Source organism: Acipenser ruthenus, chromosome 4 (genome assembly GCF_902713425.1).
Source record: "Acipenser ruthenus chromosome 4, fAciRut3.2 maternal haplotype, whole genome shotgun sequence".
NCBI lineage: Eukaryota > Metazoa > Chordata > Actinopteri > Acipenseriformes > Acipenseridae > Acipenser > Acipenser ruthenus.
This window is the reverse complement of record NC_081192.1, coordinates 22,761,542-22,776,871: the sequence shown is the minus strand read 5'-3', so window position 1 is coordinate 22,776,871 and position 15,330 is coordinate 22,761,542. Positions and strand designations below refer to the sequence as shown.

Here is a 15,330-nt window from a genome sequence, read left to right as displayed (position 1 = left end):
GCTTAACGACACATGTCAGTTGTCCCTTAGCATGGTTGTTAAATAAGCAGTTATGGTCAAAATCCGATCCTGTTTTCCCCTTACGACAGCCGTTAACCTTGACCCCTAAGTGTCTTCACAATGAACTCCTGTCCAATACATGAGAATCCTTAACTGGACATTGTTGGATCAGTGTTTTTGGTTCTTTGTCAGTGGTATTTTGAGAGGTGAAAACAGATGCTGTGATGGTGGTCCACTATGAAAGGCGCTACATAAAATAAATATTGATTGATTGATTTTGACCTAATTTACTTCAAATGCAATAGGATCCAAGTTCAAACATAGCTGTTTAATTCTACAAAATGTTCTCTAAATCTGACCTTCGGTTCTTTACCTTTTGTGAGAACATCGAAAACAGAGAATCACCTTTGTATTCTGTGACCTTGAACTGGAGGTCAAAAATCAAAGGTTCCCCACAATTCTTGTATATGCCTTAGTGTACCTGTTTGACAGTGACCTCCATAACCTACTTAGTTTGTGAGTAATGGAGTGTGAAAGATGGATGGACGGCCAGACGGAAAGCATTATTTTAGTATTCTGCGCCCCTACCAAGCTTCTGTGTTTGATGGATACAATAGAACAATGTAGCTTAATTTATGTAGCCTGTTTAAAAGTGTATAGTTTTGCTGTTCATTTTAGGTAATTATGAATAATTTGATCCTATATCAGTTTTATGACCCCAAGTCAAGATCAATTGTATTTTATTGCTTTGCCTTTTATTACTGTACTGTGATATCCAAAGCTAATAACTGCATCAGTCAAGACCTAAAGGTTTTAACTAATGTGTGTACCATCCAACATCCTAATATTTATAGGCTATTCAACAACTTGTTGGGCGATGGTTCAGTACCCTGCATGTAACTTTAATTTATCCTGCCTTTGCAGGAACAGATTCACCCATAAATATGTCAAAGAAAATGTTTCTGTGGTGAGAGGCAAGTGGTGTATAGTGTATATGTAAAAGTAAGTCTCAATTACAGTTTTCCTTCTGGTAAATAGAGCAGATTGCAGAGATTTCAGGTTTTAGAAGCTAATATGAACATATGTCTTCAACAAAGTGCTTATTCATCAGTGTTTAATTGATAAGTATTCAGTAAAATAGCCTAACAGTTAAGACATAATACTTCAGCTTAACTGTTTCAAAGCAAATAATATATATTGTCTCAGCAAAGTGTATATTGGTTCATTAAAGTCACATCAGGCAACCATTCATTTGTATTTTACATTTCACTTGAATAAATTATGGCTGCTAGTATTCTTGAGAGAACAAATCATTATAAAGAAAAGACGGCAGGTAGGGGTTTATCTACTAACGCCGGAGCTACTGTATTTATCTGGGATATAAAACACTTGAACTGAGTATTATCAAAGAATAATAATAGATGAAGAAGTTCCTGCTGCTTACTGGTACCTCATGACTTAATGGTGTCTGTTTTAATCTTTAATATAAGCAGTGGCAGATCTTAATACTGATTTTCTAAAATAAACTGGATATTTAGTGGACCTCATGTTAAGGTATTATTATTATTTTTATTTATTTATTAGCAGATGCCCTTATCCAGGGCGACTTACAGTTGTTACAAAATATCACAATGCAAAGTATCACATTGCAAAATATGACATTACACAGTATCACATTACAGATAAGAGCAGTTATAAAGTACAGTAAAATCAGTAGAATGTGAGATCAAATTCAAATAAGAGCAAAATAAAGAATACAACATATAATTACATTTAAGAGCGAATTCGACTAAGAGCCTGTGGCAAAGTGGTTAGTAAGGGGAACAGGTGTAGCGGTGATGCGGTGCAGGAGTGACAGGCAGACAACGGTAATCCAGTGACAAATGCTTTTATTTATTTTGATTCCTGGTCTAGCGACCGTAAATAATAAGCCCCGGCAATACACAATGATGTGTAGAGCGTGGGGATGAAAAACACAGGTTAGTCCTGCTGGTGGTGAGTGAATACACTTTTTATTCGGTGACAGTTCGTGAGGTGGTGATCCGGCTTGTGCTGGCCCAAGGCGACAGCTCCGGATGTGTTTTAGCTGTCTGGTGGTTTCAAAAACACAGACAGTTATTTTACAGTGATAAACAAACAAAAACACACACACACACACACGCAACTCTTTACAGAGTAATACAGTACGTTACTATATCGTCCTTCTCGGTCCTTGGCTTAACCCAAACGAAGGAAAAGAACAGCGTTACCCTGGCCCCTATATGTAATCCCGCATGATATCTAGGTAAACGGTTGAGGCTGCCTTATTACTTGCGGCTGCCCCTCGTTTACCTGTCAAATCAATACGGTCTTACAACAGAGTCTCGCTTCCTTCCAGGCTGACCCACTTCCAGGTCCCGGAAACGAACTGTCAGGCCAGCCATTCCAGATACTTCTCCTCCCGTTCTTTAGCGCCCTCACAGGTCTGGAGGAAGATTTATCACCAGAACTCACTGTATTTCTGTCACAGAGCCATAGATGTATAGTAAAAGTGTTTGCTTATAAGAGTAAATTCCATTAAGAGCACGTAGTAAGTACAATAAATGGATAAGAACGATTTCAAATAAGAGCAATTACAAAAAACGTGAATACAGATACAAGTAAAATCAAGTACAAGATACAGGAAATAGTTATAATTAAGAGCAGTACTAGATGTGTAATTAAGAGCAGTAGCAGAGTATTGAAAATAAATAAAGTAAGAAAATTGATTAGCTAGTTAGCTGCCTTTCAAGATGTTTTAGCCTGGGTCTTGATAACCCTGTTGGAAGACAGAACACAGCAGCAAAACCTAAATAAAATAATTATATGAGAAACAAGTACATGTACAACCTTTCATAAGCAAGTCATAATGAATTGCTGATTTAACTTGTTTCTTATTATGCTGAATTGTACAAAACAATTGAACAATTCTAGTAAAATCTAATGCATTCTACAAAATTACTAAATATTGTATTACATGGTCTAAGATGTTCCAGAAACACTGTTAAAGAGCTGTATTTTTCAAAACAGTTCAAAGCGCTGTCCCAACTCAGGTGAATACAATTTAAATAAAAATATTCAAACAATGGCACTCAGAATTACTCACAAAATCATTAAATGGAAAAGGAAACTAAAACATAATTCATTTGAAACTACTGTAAGGAATGTTTTAAGGAATGTTTTATTCAAGAACTGTTTTTAATAAAATGTGTTTATAAATATTATTCCCTTAGGTTAAAAACTTTTAACCTTCCCAAAACAGTTGGAAAAGGTTTCATGAACTGCAAACTTTAATTCATTAAAATGGCCCTTAAAGTTTTGTGAGTACAGCCCCATATCTGGAAAAATACATGACTAGCATGCATTTACAAATGTATGCATCTTATATTTGGTTTTCCATGTGGGACAATTACTAGACAAAATATAAACATTTAAAATGTCTAAATTGCAACCATGAGTTCATACTTAAACCCTGCCTGTTTGTGCGCCCTAATCGCTTTCCATCGCTATTGGTAAATAAACTTGTGGAGCCTGAGAATTGAGTGTGATTGTCACTGTGCAATTTGGTATGCATGAAAGACAAGTGAATAACCTTTTATCAGTCCAGATGCATTACTGATTTTAATGATTGTACCAGCTAGAAAGCAGAAGGTCAATATCCTTTTCAGTTTTAATTTATTGTTCCTAGCTAAATATCTGAAATGTGGCTTTTATCCTCTGTTCATTGGCTATGTGCTAATAGAAGCCATAGCTCTTTGTATCAAGTAAGCTCCTCTGGGTTCCAAAATGCTCTGGTTCACATGAAGACAATAATAAAAGGGGGGTGGGGGTTAAGGCCACAGCTAGATACAAAGCAACGGTTATATTCAAGCTCCCATTTTTTATATTGCATTTTACTCTTAACAGCCTGTCTATAGACCATATTAAGTATTTTCATTGATTGAATTTTCCGATTTAGTTTTGTCTCTATTTATTTGTCACATTGTGACAAAAGATAATCAATTTAAACTTAGTATAAAAGGAAAAAAAAAGAGTAATGCAGTAAAGTAGTGTACACTTCCAGGAAGAAACACATTGGGTGTAAGCAGGAACACTTGCAATTCTATGCTGCGTGTACGGCTCTTCATTTAGACACCTCAAAACACCCCTTTTTCTATGCAGATGGCGTTAGGAATATGAGAAGAGGATTGAGGAGCAGACAGAAGAATGATTGGAGAGCTGCAGGATTTGGCAGGCAGGCTGGTGGGAGGGTCCTTTTGTCGTGAAATGTTGCATAAATAATGCCAAAGGGGGTCTAAATTCACTGTTGCCATGGAGACCTTTGTGCCTGGCTGAACTCTTATTCTTTGCTGCTTGAAGGCAGTCACCACTGGGTTCGCGTTCCTATAATGAGTACAAGAATTCTTTTAATAGGAAGTTTTAAATAGAGAGATGGTAAAGTGGCAGAAACTGGACTGTTTTATATGTGTACCGTATCTGGAGTATGGTACATGTGCAGGTAAATGTTACTCTTCCATTTTATGTGAACTTAAGGGTGGAACAGGTGTTTTCATTTGTTAGTTTGGTAATGCTTTAGGAAGCAAAGGAAAGGCGGCAGGCTTTCTACTTCATGTTGTATATCTTTTGTTGCCTGGAGTCGTTTTCTTTTGCTAAGTAGTTGTTGTAAATACTGACATGCAATTCAATTTTCCTGTGATCATCATTAGTTTACTTTCTTAAAATGTTCAGACATACTGATTTTTTTTTAAAAATGCAAACTTCTTTGAAATATTGTTCAAATGCTTTATAATAAACTTTTTTGCTGTTTACTTGTACTGTGAAACTTGTACTGTGTTCTTCTCTAGGAATAATGTAAGAAGGGCATGCTAACTGTTCTCCTGGAATTGTTTGTTATGATGCTAGAAAGAGGAAAGGGTGTTGTTGTTGCTATTGGGCCTAACTGAGGTGTTCTAAATGAATATTTAGCGAATGTGTACTTCCAGCTGTGAGATCAAGAGCTTATGTGACACACAAGCCATTTCAGGTCTGTGTCTCAGCCAATGAACAATTTTGAGGTCAGCTCTTCCCCTCTTCTAAACAGTTTTCATAATCACATCAGTGCTGGGGGCATATACAGTTACCTTGCTCCGTTTCATTGGTGAGCCATAAAGCTTTTAAAAAGATTCTACGAAAGCAGACGCCCAAAACATTGGCAAATTAAAAACAAAAGTATACTGATGATTCGATTTTGCAAGGAAAATGTAATGTATGCAAATATAATATTAAGCATTAATCAAATGTACAGTATTTGATAATGTAAATGATGTCAACAAATACATATTTTTAAATCACTGCAAATCCAAATCCTAATAAAGGTTGATGCACCTACAGTATATGAATGGGTTTGTTAATTACCGTATGACTACTTGATTGAATGTCCTTCCGACTTCATGAGTTTTTATCAAAGCAGTGGACAGCTGCAGAAAATTAGACCAAACTGGGGTGTGACTAGATATGCTGGCACCGTTCCCTTTCCCCAGGAGTGTTTTTTAATCAGTCCCACTTCCCCATTACCTTGACTCTGGGTGGGGATGCTCAGGATGTTCCTGGTGATTTTAAGAGGAACCATCTACTTCTATTATCCAGTTGGCATTTCAATTTCGATTCAATCAGATTTTTATCATAGAACTCCAGTTAACTCTTACTCTCCTCAACAACTTCAGTTTGTCTGAGCTGGTCTACTGCGATTGATTATACTATACTATGCAACTGTTGTACCAATGGTGCTGAATGATGCAAAAGTGTGTATTACCATATTGCATATAATATGGATTGTGTGTCTGATTCCTGTTGTCAGATGACAGTTCTCTTTATCCACTTACCTTTTCAAATTCTGAGCCTGTGCATTTTCTTTCAGGAGCTGCAGTTTGAGAGATTGACTCGAGAATTAGAGGCCGAACGACAGATTGTTGCCAGCCAACTAGAGCGATGCAAGCTTGGATCTGAGACTGGCAGCATGAGCAGCATTAGGTATGTTCTGCTCATTTATCACCCTCTGCATGCTTCAGAGGAATGCTAATTTAATAATCCAGTTTATTTCAGTCCTGAGGTCTTCTTGCTTTATGTTGCCCATTGGCAGTGATGAGCACACTCAAATCTAGTTAATTTACTCAATAATTTTTTTTTTCTTTGTTAGGTTTGATTCTGCTGTAATGATATAATGTACAATAGAATGATGGTATTCACTGATAACATTTGTTTGAGTGCCGATATTGTTTTTGAACAACTAAAAATGAATACCCAAAATGAGAAAAAATGGCCTTTACTCTCAATTGGGATGGATATGTCAGTTGTGCTGCCTTTTTTATCCACTCCATTTTAAAGAGTAAGTAGCCATAAAAATATAGCATTATACGTCCCCACGTGTTGCTACAACTGTTTAAATAACGTATCTGTAATTTTTATTAACATCCTGAAAACTTTTTACACTTATAACTTTAAAGTCTGTTTTTTAAAGTTGTTTTCAAAATGTCTGCTCTTAGTGATTTTGTGTATGTATGTTTATGTGCCTTTAATGAATGTATCAATCCCAAACAAAATCTTTAATTACATTTGCTGGACAAAATATCTGTATTTGGGGCTGGGTTGAGAGGAACGGTAGTTATCAGCGAGAACTGTCAGACTCTCTATAAGCAAGGATAGTTTACGTGCTTTCAGGGTATTGGCACAGCAAAAGTAAATCAGCCAAAAGAACCATTTCACTTTTAATATGTAGTTCCTAACACTCTTTGGTGAAATGTAGAAAAAAAAAGTAAATGTCTGTCATACAGTAAGAGAAATAAGTCGCCAAAGTAAGGTACAAATATCCTTTTGTCCCGTTTTTGTAAAGATTTTTGCAGACTCCAGGCACATTTATCCATGCATATGTATATTACAGGATGTCCGAGTTTAATGACAATTAACTTGTTTTGTCAACATGGAAATATACTAGGGAACACATTTATTTTGATGTTTGTATCACTTATATTAAATGATTTATTGATATTATAAAACGGACTAGTCGCACGCAAAAAAGAAAAAAAAATTGAAGGCCCCAGGGAGCTTTATCCATGCATATGTATATTACAGGACAACCGAGTTTAATGACAATTAACTTGTTTTGTCAATGTGGAAATATACTAGGGAACGCACTTATTGTCACATCAAATCATTTATATTAAATTATTTATTTCTGTTTTAAAATGGAACAGTTGCCTGCAATATATATATATATATAAAAAAGGTCTAGCATGCATCGGATTTGAATGAAACTATAACCTTCAGTTTGCAACCGTGTTGTGTTATACTGTCAGTGCTACACGGTTAGTTGAGGAAACAAGTAGTATTTTGAAAGATGAAGTCAGCCAGCTGAGAATTCTCAGGACTGTTATTTTTTACATTTTTGAGATTTCTTTGGAGATTCTGAGATTCTGATCTTGATCTCTGAAAAATGTTGGTTTCCCGTAAATATTAACACTGAACTAAATTAATACATAAATCAGTACTTAGGCATTTCTTTCTTTCTTTCTTTATCTATCTTGATATTGTATTGATTTTTCACTATCAGATTGCCATTTAATACTGTATGAAACAAAAATAAAAACAAATAAGTTATTTTTCAATTGTATATTAGTGAAGATTGTTGTACATAAAGGTCATGCTTTCATATATTTGTACTTTCAAATTTAAAAATATATTGTAACGACCCGGAAAATTGCTTTGCTGCAGGACTTGTTTGCTCAGTTGGTCTCGTCTGTCTTTTATGTTACATGTATTGTAAGGGGAACGGGTCACGCCGTTACTTAGCATGGGAAGGGGGAGTGAGTGAATGAGTGGGGAGAATGTGTGTTGTTGTTTTCGGGGGTTGCAGAGCATGGATGTGACTGGTTGATGATGAGCCGGGCAGCAGCAGGAAATGAGGGGAGGCTATAGAAGGGGGTGCATGAGCCTTGGGACTGAATGAGAAACCGTGGGTGTGACTGAGCGAGCGTGTGAGCTGTGACCGGAGAGACTATGCAGTGAAAGTGCTAAGACTAAAACGTAGGGTTATAATTTTGATGCTGTGAATTCCGGCCCCTGACAGGAATTCTCTGTACTTTCAAATAAAACAAACATTTTGAGAATTCAACACCGTCTCCCTGAGTACTACTTCCTAAACATGAAAACGTTACAATATACTAAATGAACAGATCAAGCTTATTATGATAGTTTGTAAAATCAGGTGAAAGCTTTCAATACAGTCGGGATAATAGGGCAGTGTGGAGTAGTGGTTAGGGCTCTGGACTCTTGACCGGATGGTCGTGGGTTTCAATCCCAGGTGGGGGACACTGCTGCTGTACCATTCAGCAAGGTACTTTACCTAGATTGCTCTAGTAAAAACCCAACTGTATAAATGGGTAATTGTATGTAAAGAATAATGTGATATCTTGTAACAATTGTAAGTCGCCCTGGATAAGGGCGTCTGCTAAGAAAGAAATAATAATAATACATAATCATTATTTATCACTTTGTGGTGTGAAAGCTAGGGGGTCTGCATTGCAAGCTGCATTGGAAGCATGTCTTGGGTTCAGTTCCCACACAGAGTTTATATTGCAAACTTAAAAAAAAAATGAAATGTATTTTATTTATGTGTAACAAACATGCTGTTGATATGAGTGACACTTTCATTGAACATACATACTTTTGCATACATAACTTTAACGTGCATATATATATATATATATATATATAAGGCAGGATTTGTACCCTAACTAGTCATATTTTCGCTCCAACTACATAACCGCTACACTACACAGATTCACAACTTAACCCTTTCAACAGACCAGGCTACTATCTACATTTACCCTATCCAAACGGCAATACATTACCTCAATATAGGATGAACAATTTTGCTATTCCCATAATGTGTGTGTTATTATCCATTAAGTGAAAAAATAAGTGATATCTGAAACAAAAACACATTGGAAATAGTGAAAAAACACTAAGTTATCAAAAGTGCCCAGCCATTTAAAGTGGAGATATCAAAAACACAATCCAAGTGCTTTTGACACAAGTTAGAAGAAACAATTGGGGCAACCTTGGCCCCCATTGGTTTTACATTTGTGACTATTTGCTTTGTGCTGGCAAGGTTGCCCCAATGGTTTCTTGAAACTTGGCTTGTGTTTTTGATATCTACACTTTAAATAATAATAATAATAATAATAATAATAATAATAATAATAATAATAATAATAATTCGCTTTTATTAATAACTTGAAATTGCCTAAATAAAACAAAACAAAAAAAACACTAAGTAATGGTTATATCCTCCATAATTGTAAATAAATCGTTTTGAAATAAATGTGGTTATTGAAATAAAACAAAGCTACAATGTTAACTGGTCTGCAGTTGGTAGCTATCGACTTTGCAACAGCACTGGTTATAGTATAGTACTTAGCTTGATTCATGGGTTTACAGTGATCCTGAATTTCTAAAAGAGTACTCTGTCGAAACTGACAGGTTTCATTTGTTGTATTTTTGTTGTCTGTAGCAGAAGAACTACTAGAAAGTGTATTTTGAGAAGTGAAAGCATGTTTAGCACCCAGGTGGCAGAGCAGATTAGATGCACTTCTGTGATGCTGGAACTCACTTTGACAGTAGATAGAAGTAAGCATCTTTCTATCCAATGAATCGTCAGAAAGTTTTTTTTAAATAAGCTTCCCATTCACAAGTCCTTCAGTTTGAGTGCTTTGCTACATAATGCGGTTCCGTGCACTCAAGTGTATTAAAATGGTGCCGCAGGAAATTAATTACGGTATGCTGAGGGACAAGACAGAGGAGTACGATTAACGTGTGTTAAAAAAAATATCCCCATAAATGTAAACATTAATCACAGAAGTAAACTGTGATTAATTGACAGCCCTAATATAAATATGTATATATATATATATATATATATATATGTAAACAATAAGGCACGACAGGGTGTGGGATATACTCTAATATCCACACTGCCCGGGTGCATTATAAGTCACGAGGCGAAGCCTGGGTCAACTAACGAAATAAAAAATAAAATTAAAAAACATAAAAACATGTTTTAATTAACAAAAAGGTATTTTTTATTAAATATCCTTCCACCTCTGACCTAAAATTAGTCCCTTAAAACCAAAAATGCATTCATTAAAAAATTATTATTATTATTATTTTTAATAAACATTGAACTGTTAAAAACAAGAATCACTATTTATAGATGTTAAATTGAACACTGCCATTGAAATTGCAGCTTTGAAGATTTACAGGCCCTTTTTTTAGATGATCATTCTGAACAGTAGGTGGAGCTGTAGCAAGCGATTTCGAGCAACATGGTGTTTGATTCATTGTTGTCCTTGTCTGAGGAAGTGCAGCAGGACAATCACGTTGACCTTCTTTGCCACGTCTGGCCATATTTAGTTGCACATCAAAACAAACCTTTCTCACTTTCTCACAAGACTTGTGGCAGTGTCAGGTGACAGTGTTGGAAGATTTTTCTTTTTTTTTAACTGTCCTTTGTGATAGTGACAGGAGGTATCCATGCCAGATTTGTGGTACCATTTCCAGTGGCAACAAAGATGTTGTTTGCATTTTGAAATACTGGGACAGTAGTATAAAAAGGACACCCGATGTCCAGGCAGTGTTTTTTTTATCCTTTGCTTTTTCTATGTCCAGAAGCTGTGCTTCGGTAAGTTCGATGCCTAGCTGTATTTTCACCACTTGAATAAGTGTTGGTATCTGTTGGACTCATCTAAAATCTCATCTCGAGTTTGGTTTCCCAAAAGATCAAAATTGATATACAATCATCAGTCATCTTTATTGCGAATTTAAATATGGCTACCGTTTTTTTCAAAATGATATATTAAATGTGGTTAGTCATGTTTATTAATATAAATTTACATATGGCTACCGTTTTTTTGCTTCAAAATTCTAGTGGCGTATGGATATCAACAAGTGATTCACCCCCTTTTTGAAAAAAAGTTTCAACCCATGGGAATATGCTGTAATATTCATACCCACCATGTGACCTGTTTTGACCAATCAGAATAGAGTATTTAAAAGACCCATTTTATATATATATATATATATATATATATATATATATATATATATATATATACACACACAGTGCCTATAGAAAGTCTACACCCCCTTTTCACATTTTATTGTGTCAGTGCCTCAGAGTTTCATGCATTTAAATGAGGATTTTTTTCACTTATCTACACACCATACTCCACACTGTTAAGGGGAAAAAAGTTTTTATTTAGAAAAAAATTATAAATTAAAAATACAAAACTGAAAGATCATAATTGGATAAGTCTCCACCCCCTGAGTTAATACTTGGTGGAAGCACCTTTGGCAGCAATTACAGCTGTGAGTCTGTTGGGATAGGTCTCTACCAACTTTGCACACCTAGATTTGGCAATATTTGACCATTCTTCTTTACAAAACTGTTCAAGCTCTGTCAAGTTCCTTGGGGAGCGCTGATGGACAACAATCTTCAAGTCATGCCACAAAGTTTCAATTGGATTTAGGTCAGGGCTCTCACTGGGCCACTCAAGGACATTTACCTTTTTGTTCCTTAGCCACTCCAGTGTAGCTTTGGCTGTGTGCTTTGGGTCGTTGCTGAAACGTGAACTTCCGTCCCAGTTTCAGCTTTCTTGCAGAGGGCAGCAGGTTTTCCTCAAGGACTTCTATGTACTTTGCTCCATTCATTTTCCCTTCTATCCTGACAAGTGCCCCAGTCCCTGCCAATGAGAAACATCCCCATAACATGATGCTGCCACCACTATACTTCACAGTTGGAATGGTGTTCTTTGGGTGATGTGCTGTGTTGGGTTTGTGCCAAACATAACGCTTGGCATTTAGGCCAAAAAGTTCAATTTTAGTTTCATCAGACCACAACACTTTTTGCCACATGGCTACAGAATCTCCTAAGTGTTTTTTTGCATACTTCAAACGGGATTCAAGGTGGACTTTCTTGAGTAATGGCTTCCTTCTTGCCACCCTACCATACAGGCCAGATTTGTGGAGTGCTTGGAATATTGTTGTCACATGCACACTTTGACCAGTCTTGGCCATAAATGCCTGTAGCTCTTGCAAAGTTGCCATTGGCCTCTTGGTAGCCTCTCTGATCAGTCTCCTTCTTGCTCGGTCATCCAGGACGGCCTGATCTAGGCAGGGTCTTGGTGGTGCCATACACCTTCCACTTTTTAATAATCATCTTGACTGTGCTCCAATGGATATTCAAGGCCTTTGATATTTTTTATACCCATCCCCTGATCTGTGCCTTTCAACAACTTTATCCCGGAATTCTTTTGAAAGCGCCTTGGTGCTCATGGTTGAGTCTTTGCTTTGAAATGCACTACCCAGCAGAGGGAACCTACAGGAACTGCTGAATTTATCCTGAAATAATGTGAATCACTACAATTTACAGAGGTGGAAGCCACTTAACTTGGTGTATGATTTTGAAGGCGATTGGTTACACCTGAGCTTATTTAGGATTGCTATTACAAGGGGGGTGGACACTTATCCAACCAAGCTATTTCAGTTTTTATTTTTAATTGATTTTCTACAAATTTCTAGAATATTTTTTTCACTTGGAAGTTATGGGGTAGGATGTGTAGATAAATGAAAAAAAATATATATATATATTTTAATGCATTTTAATTCCAGGCTATAAGGCAACAAAAGGTGAAAATTTTGAAAGGGGGTATAGACTTTCTATAGGCACTGTATATATATATATATATATATATATATATATATATATATATATATATATATATACAGTTGCAAACAAGTATTTGGGCAGACAAAAAAAGAGAAAACCCACAAAAAGTGCTTTCTATCATTTCTAATTGTTCTATTGAAAGATGTAAATTAGAGATTCAGCTTTATAATAAAACAACACATTATTACATAACGTGCATAAAATAAAAAAAATAACATGCAAAAACCAATTTCATACTTTGACAAAAGTATTTGAGCACCCTTACATTTAGTATTTTGTGTGCCCACCATTTGCTTCCTTTACAGCTTGCAGTCGTTTTTTGTATTTTGAAAACAGTTCCTGGCATCTTTCCAGAGATATTTTTGCCCATTCTTCAACACAAACAGCTTTGAGTTCTGCAATCGACTTTGGTTTCCTTTTTGCAACAGCAGCCTTCAAGTCAATTCACAACATCTCGATGGAATTCAAGTCTGAGATGGCCAATCCATAACTGTAATCTTCCTTTTTTTCAGAAATTCCCTTGTAGACTTTGTAGAATGCTTAGGGTCATTATGCTGTTGGAATACAAACTTCCGTCCAATAAGCCTTCTAGCACTGGGTTAACAAATGAGAGTGCAACATTTCTTGATATTTTGCAGATTCATTGATCCTTCTACAATATAAAGGTCACCAGTGCACGAGGAAGAAAAACAAACCCCTACCATCACACAACCTCCACCATGTTTAACACATGATGAACTTTTCTTGAAATTCTTCTCCTCTCTTCCTCCAAACATACTGTTGATTTCTTGGTGAAAAAAGTAAAATTTTGGATTTGTCTGACCATAACATTTTGGTTGAAGAAATCATCAGGCTTCTTCAAGTATTCAATGGAAAACTCCAACCGCTTTCTTTTGTGTATTGTTTTTAACAAAGGTTTGCATCTTGGTTTTCTCCCATGGACATTCATCTTGTTAAGATGTTGTTGAATTGTTCGCTCGTGGATTTCTTGACCATCTTCTCTCAATTCTTGTGTAAAATCTTTTGCAGTAATCCGAGGATTTTTCCGGGCTGCTCAAACGATTCTTCTTCCAGATTTTGCAGAAATCTTTCTTGGTCTTTCACACCTGGGGCTGGTTGTACTAACGAGATCAAAAAACAGGATCGGATCCGGGCTCACTGGAGCCGGATCATGAAAAGGCGTTGTACTAAGTGGATCAGGATCAAGCTCCACTGATCCGAAATCTTGATCCGATCCTGGAGCTGCGCAGCCGTAACTAGGGAAACTGACCAATGAGAAGATTCTGAATGTCTGAAAATGAAGTGCATTTAATTTAAACAACATAAATCAGAAGCAACTACTGTACATGTATAATTTCAGCGATTCTATAAAAACAGGTTGAGTATATTAATACCAGTATCTGGTTTTGTTTTGTTTTTTAACTTCTAAAATGTTTTAATAAATGTTACCGTAATCACGGCCGTGTGTATTTTGTGACGGACACACAGATATTTTACAGCGGTATAGCCACCATACACACAAACATCTAGCTGCAGCGTCGGTTCAGGGCAAATTATCAACACATTTTGAGCAAATGTAATCAAGTGCTGACAGACAGCTGCAAATGTCACGGACAGGGGGAAATTGAGGCTGTGAAAAGGTAAGCTTAAGTTATTGAGAAAAAAGGAATTGGGGGAAAAAATGATATGCATTTAAAAAAAAACCTACAACGTTCAATCTAATTAAATCAATTATTTAATTGTAATCGATAACATGAGAACGCCAGTATGACTTTGTCAGCACAGAAAACGTAGAAATATTATTTATGAAACCTCATTACGCAGTCAGGTATATTTTTTTCTGTAGCTATACGGCGAAAACAGAAATGTCAGATATAGCTAAACACAAACTAATATTGTACAAAGTTTTTTTTTAGTTTTTTTTCTAATTGATATTATCTTAATACAGTCCTGTTACAGCTACTTTTAAATGCATTGTTGCTTAATGTTTCCTAAAACGTTAAATGATCTCCGTTTCAATCTGAAGGAAATATTTTTGGATATCCCTGCAAGCAGGTTTTAAAGTTTATTAAGTTATCGTTACAATTATCCAAATTCAACATAGTGCTTATTTAAATATTATTTTAGAAATTTTAAAAAGGTTTCAGTTATGTATTTTGATGATGCATGGTCCATTTTAAAAACGTTTGATCAAGCTCTGATCCGATTCTGATCTTGGTCTAAATTAACAAACATGGTTGATCCGATAGTTGGGCAGTATTCTTACTTCTTCCTCGCCGAAAACCTCAAGAAGGTTTTGCCTATCTTTAAAAACCCAACATATACGTGTCTGACGGTTTCGAATAAAACAAATTAGTTCCTCAATTCTTCAAAAGTTGGATCAAGTTCTGATCCTCCTCAAAAGCAAGATCAGGTTTGAGCTCAGATTGAGCACTGATCCGTTTAGTACAACACAACTAGGATCAAGATCAACTTAGCCTGGATCCGGGATCGGATCCCTTTAGTACAACTGCCCCCTGGAGCTAGTTGCAGTAGTTCCTGTTCTCCTGTGT

The 15,330-nt window shown here is 36.1% G+C and overlaps 1 protein-coding gene across 9 annotated transcripts in view; it reads left to right on the top strand.

Moving 5' to 3' along the window:
- LOC117400196 (catenin delta-2-like) overlaps positions 1 to 15,330 on the top strand; it is a 366,132-nt gene that overhangs the window by 125,396 nt on the left and 225,406 nt on the right. For 8 of the 9 annotated variants that reach the window (XM_059022195.1, XM_033999746.3, XM_059022197.1 and 5 more), the window contains exon 3: positions 5,915 to 6,027. In XM_059022195.1, coding sequence (XP_058878178.1) covers positions 5,915 to 6,027 — 113 coding nt within the window. Of the gene's footprint in view, positions 1 to 4,329; positions 4,517 to 5,914; positions 6,028 to 15,330 lie in introns of those variants that run through there. The other variant, XM_059022194.1, reaches the window with a different exon arrangement.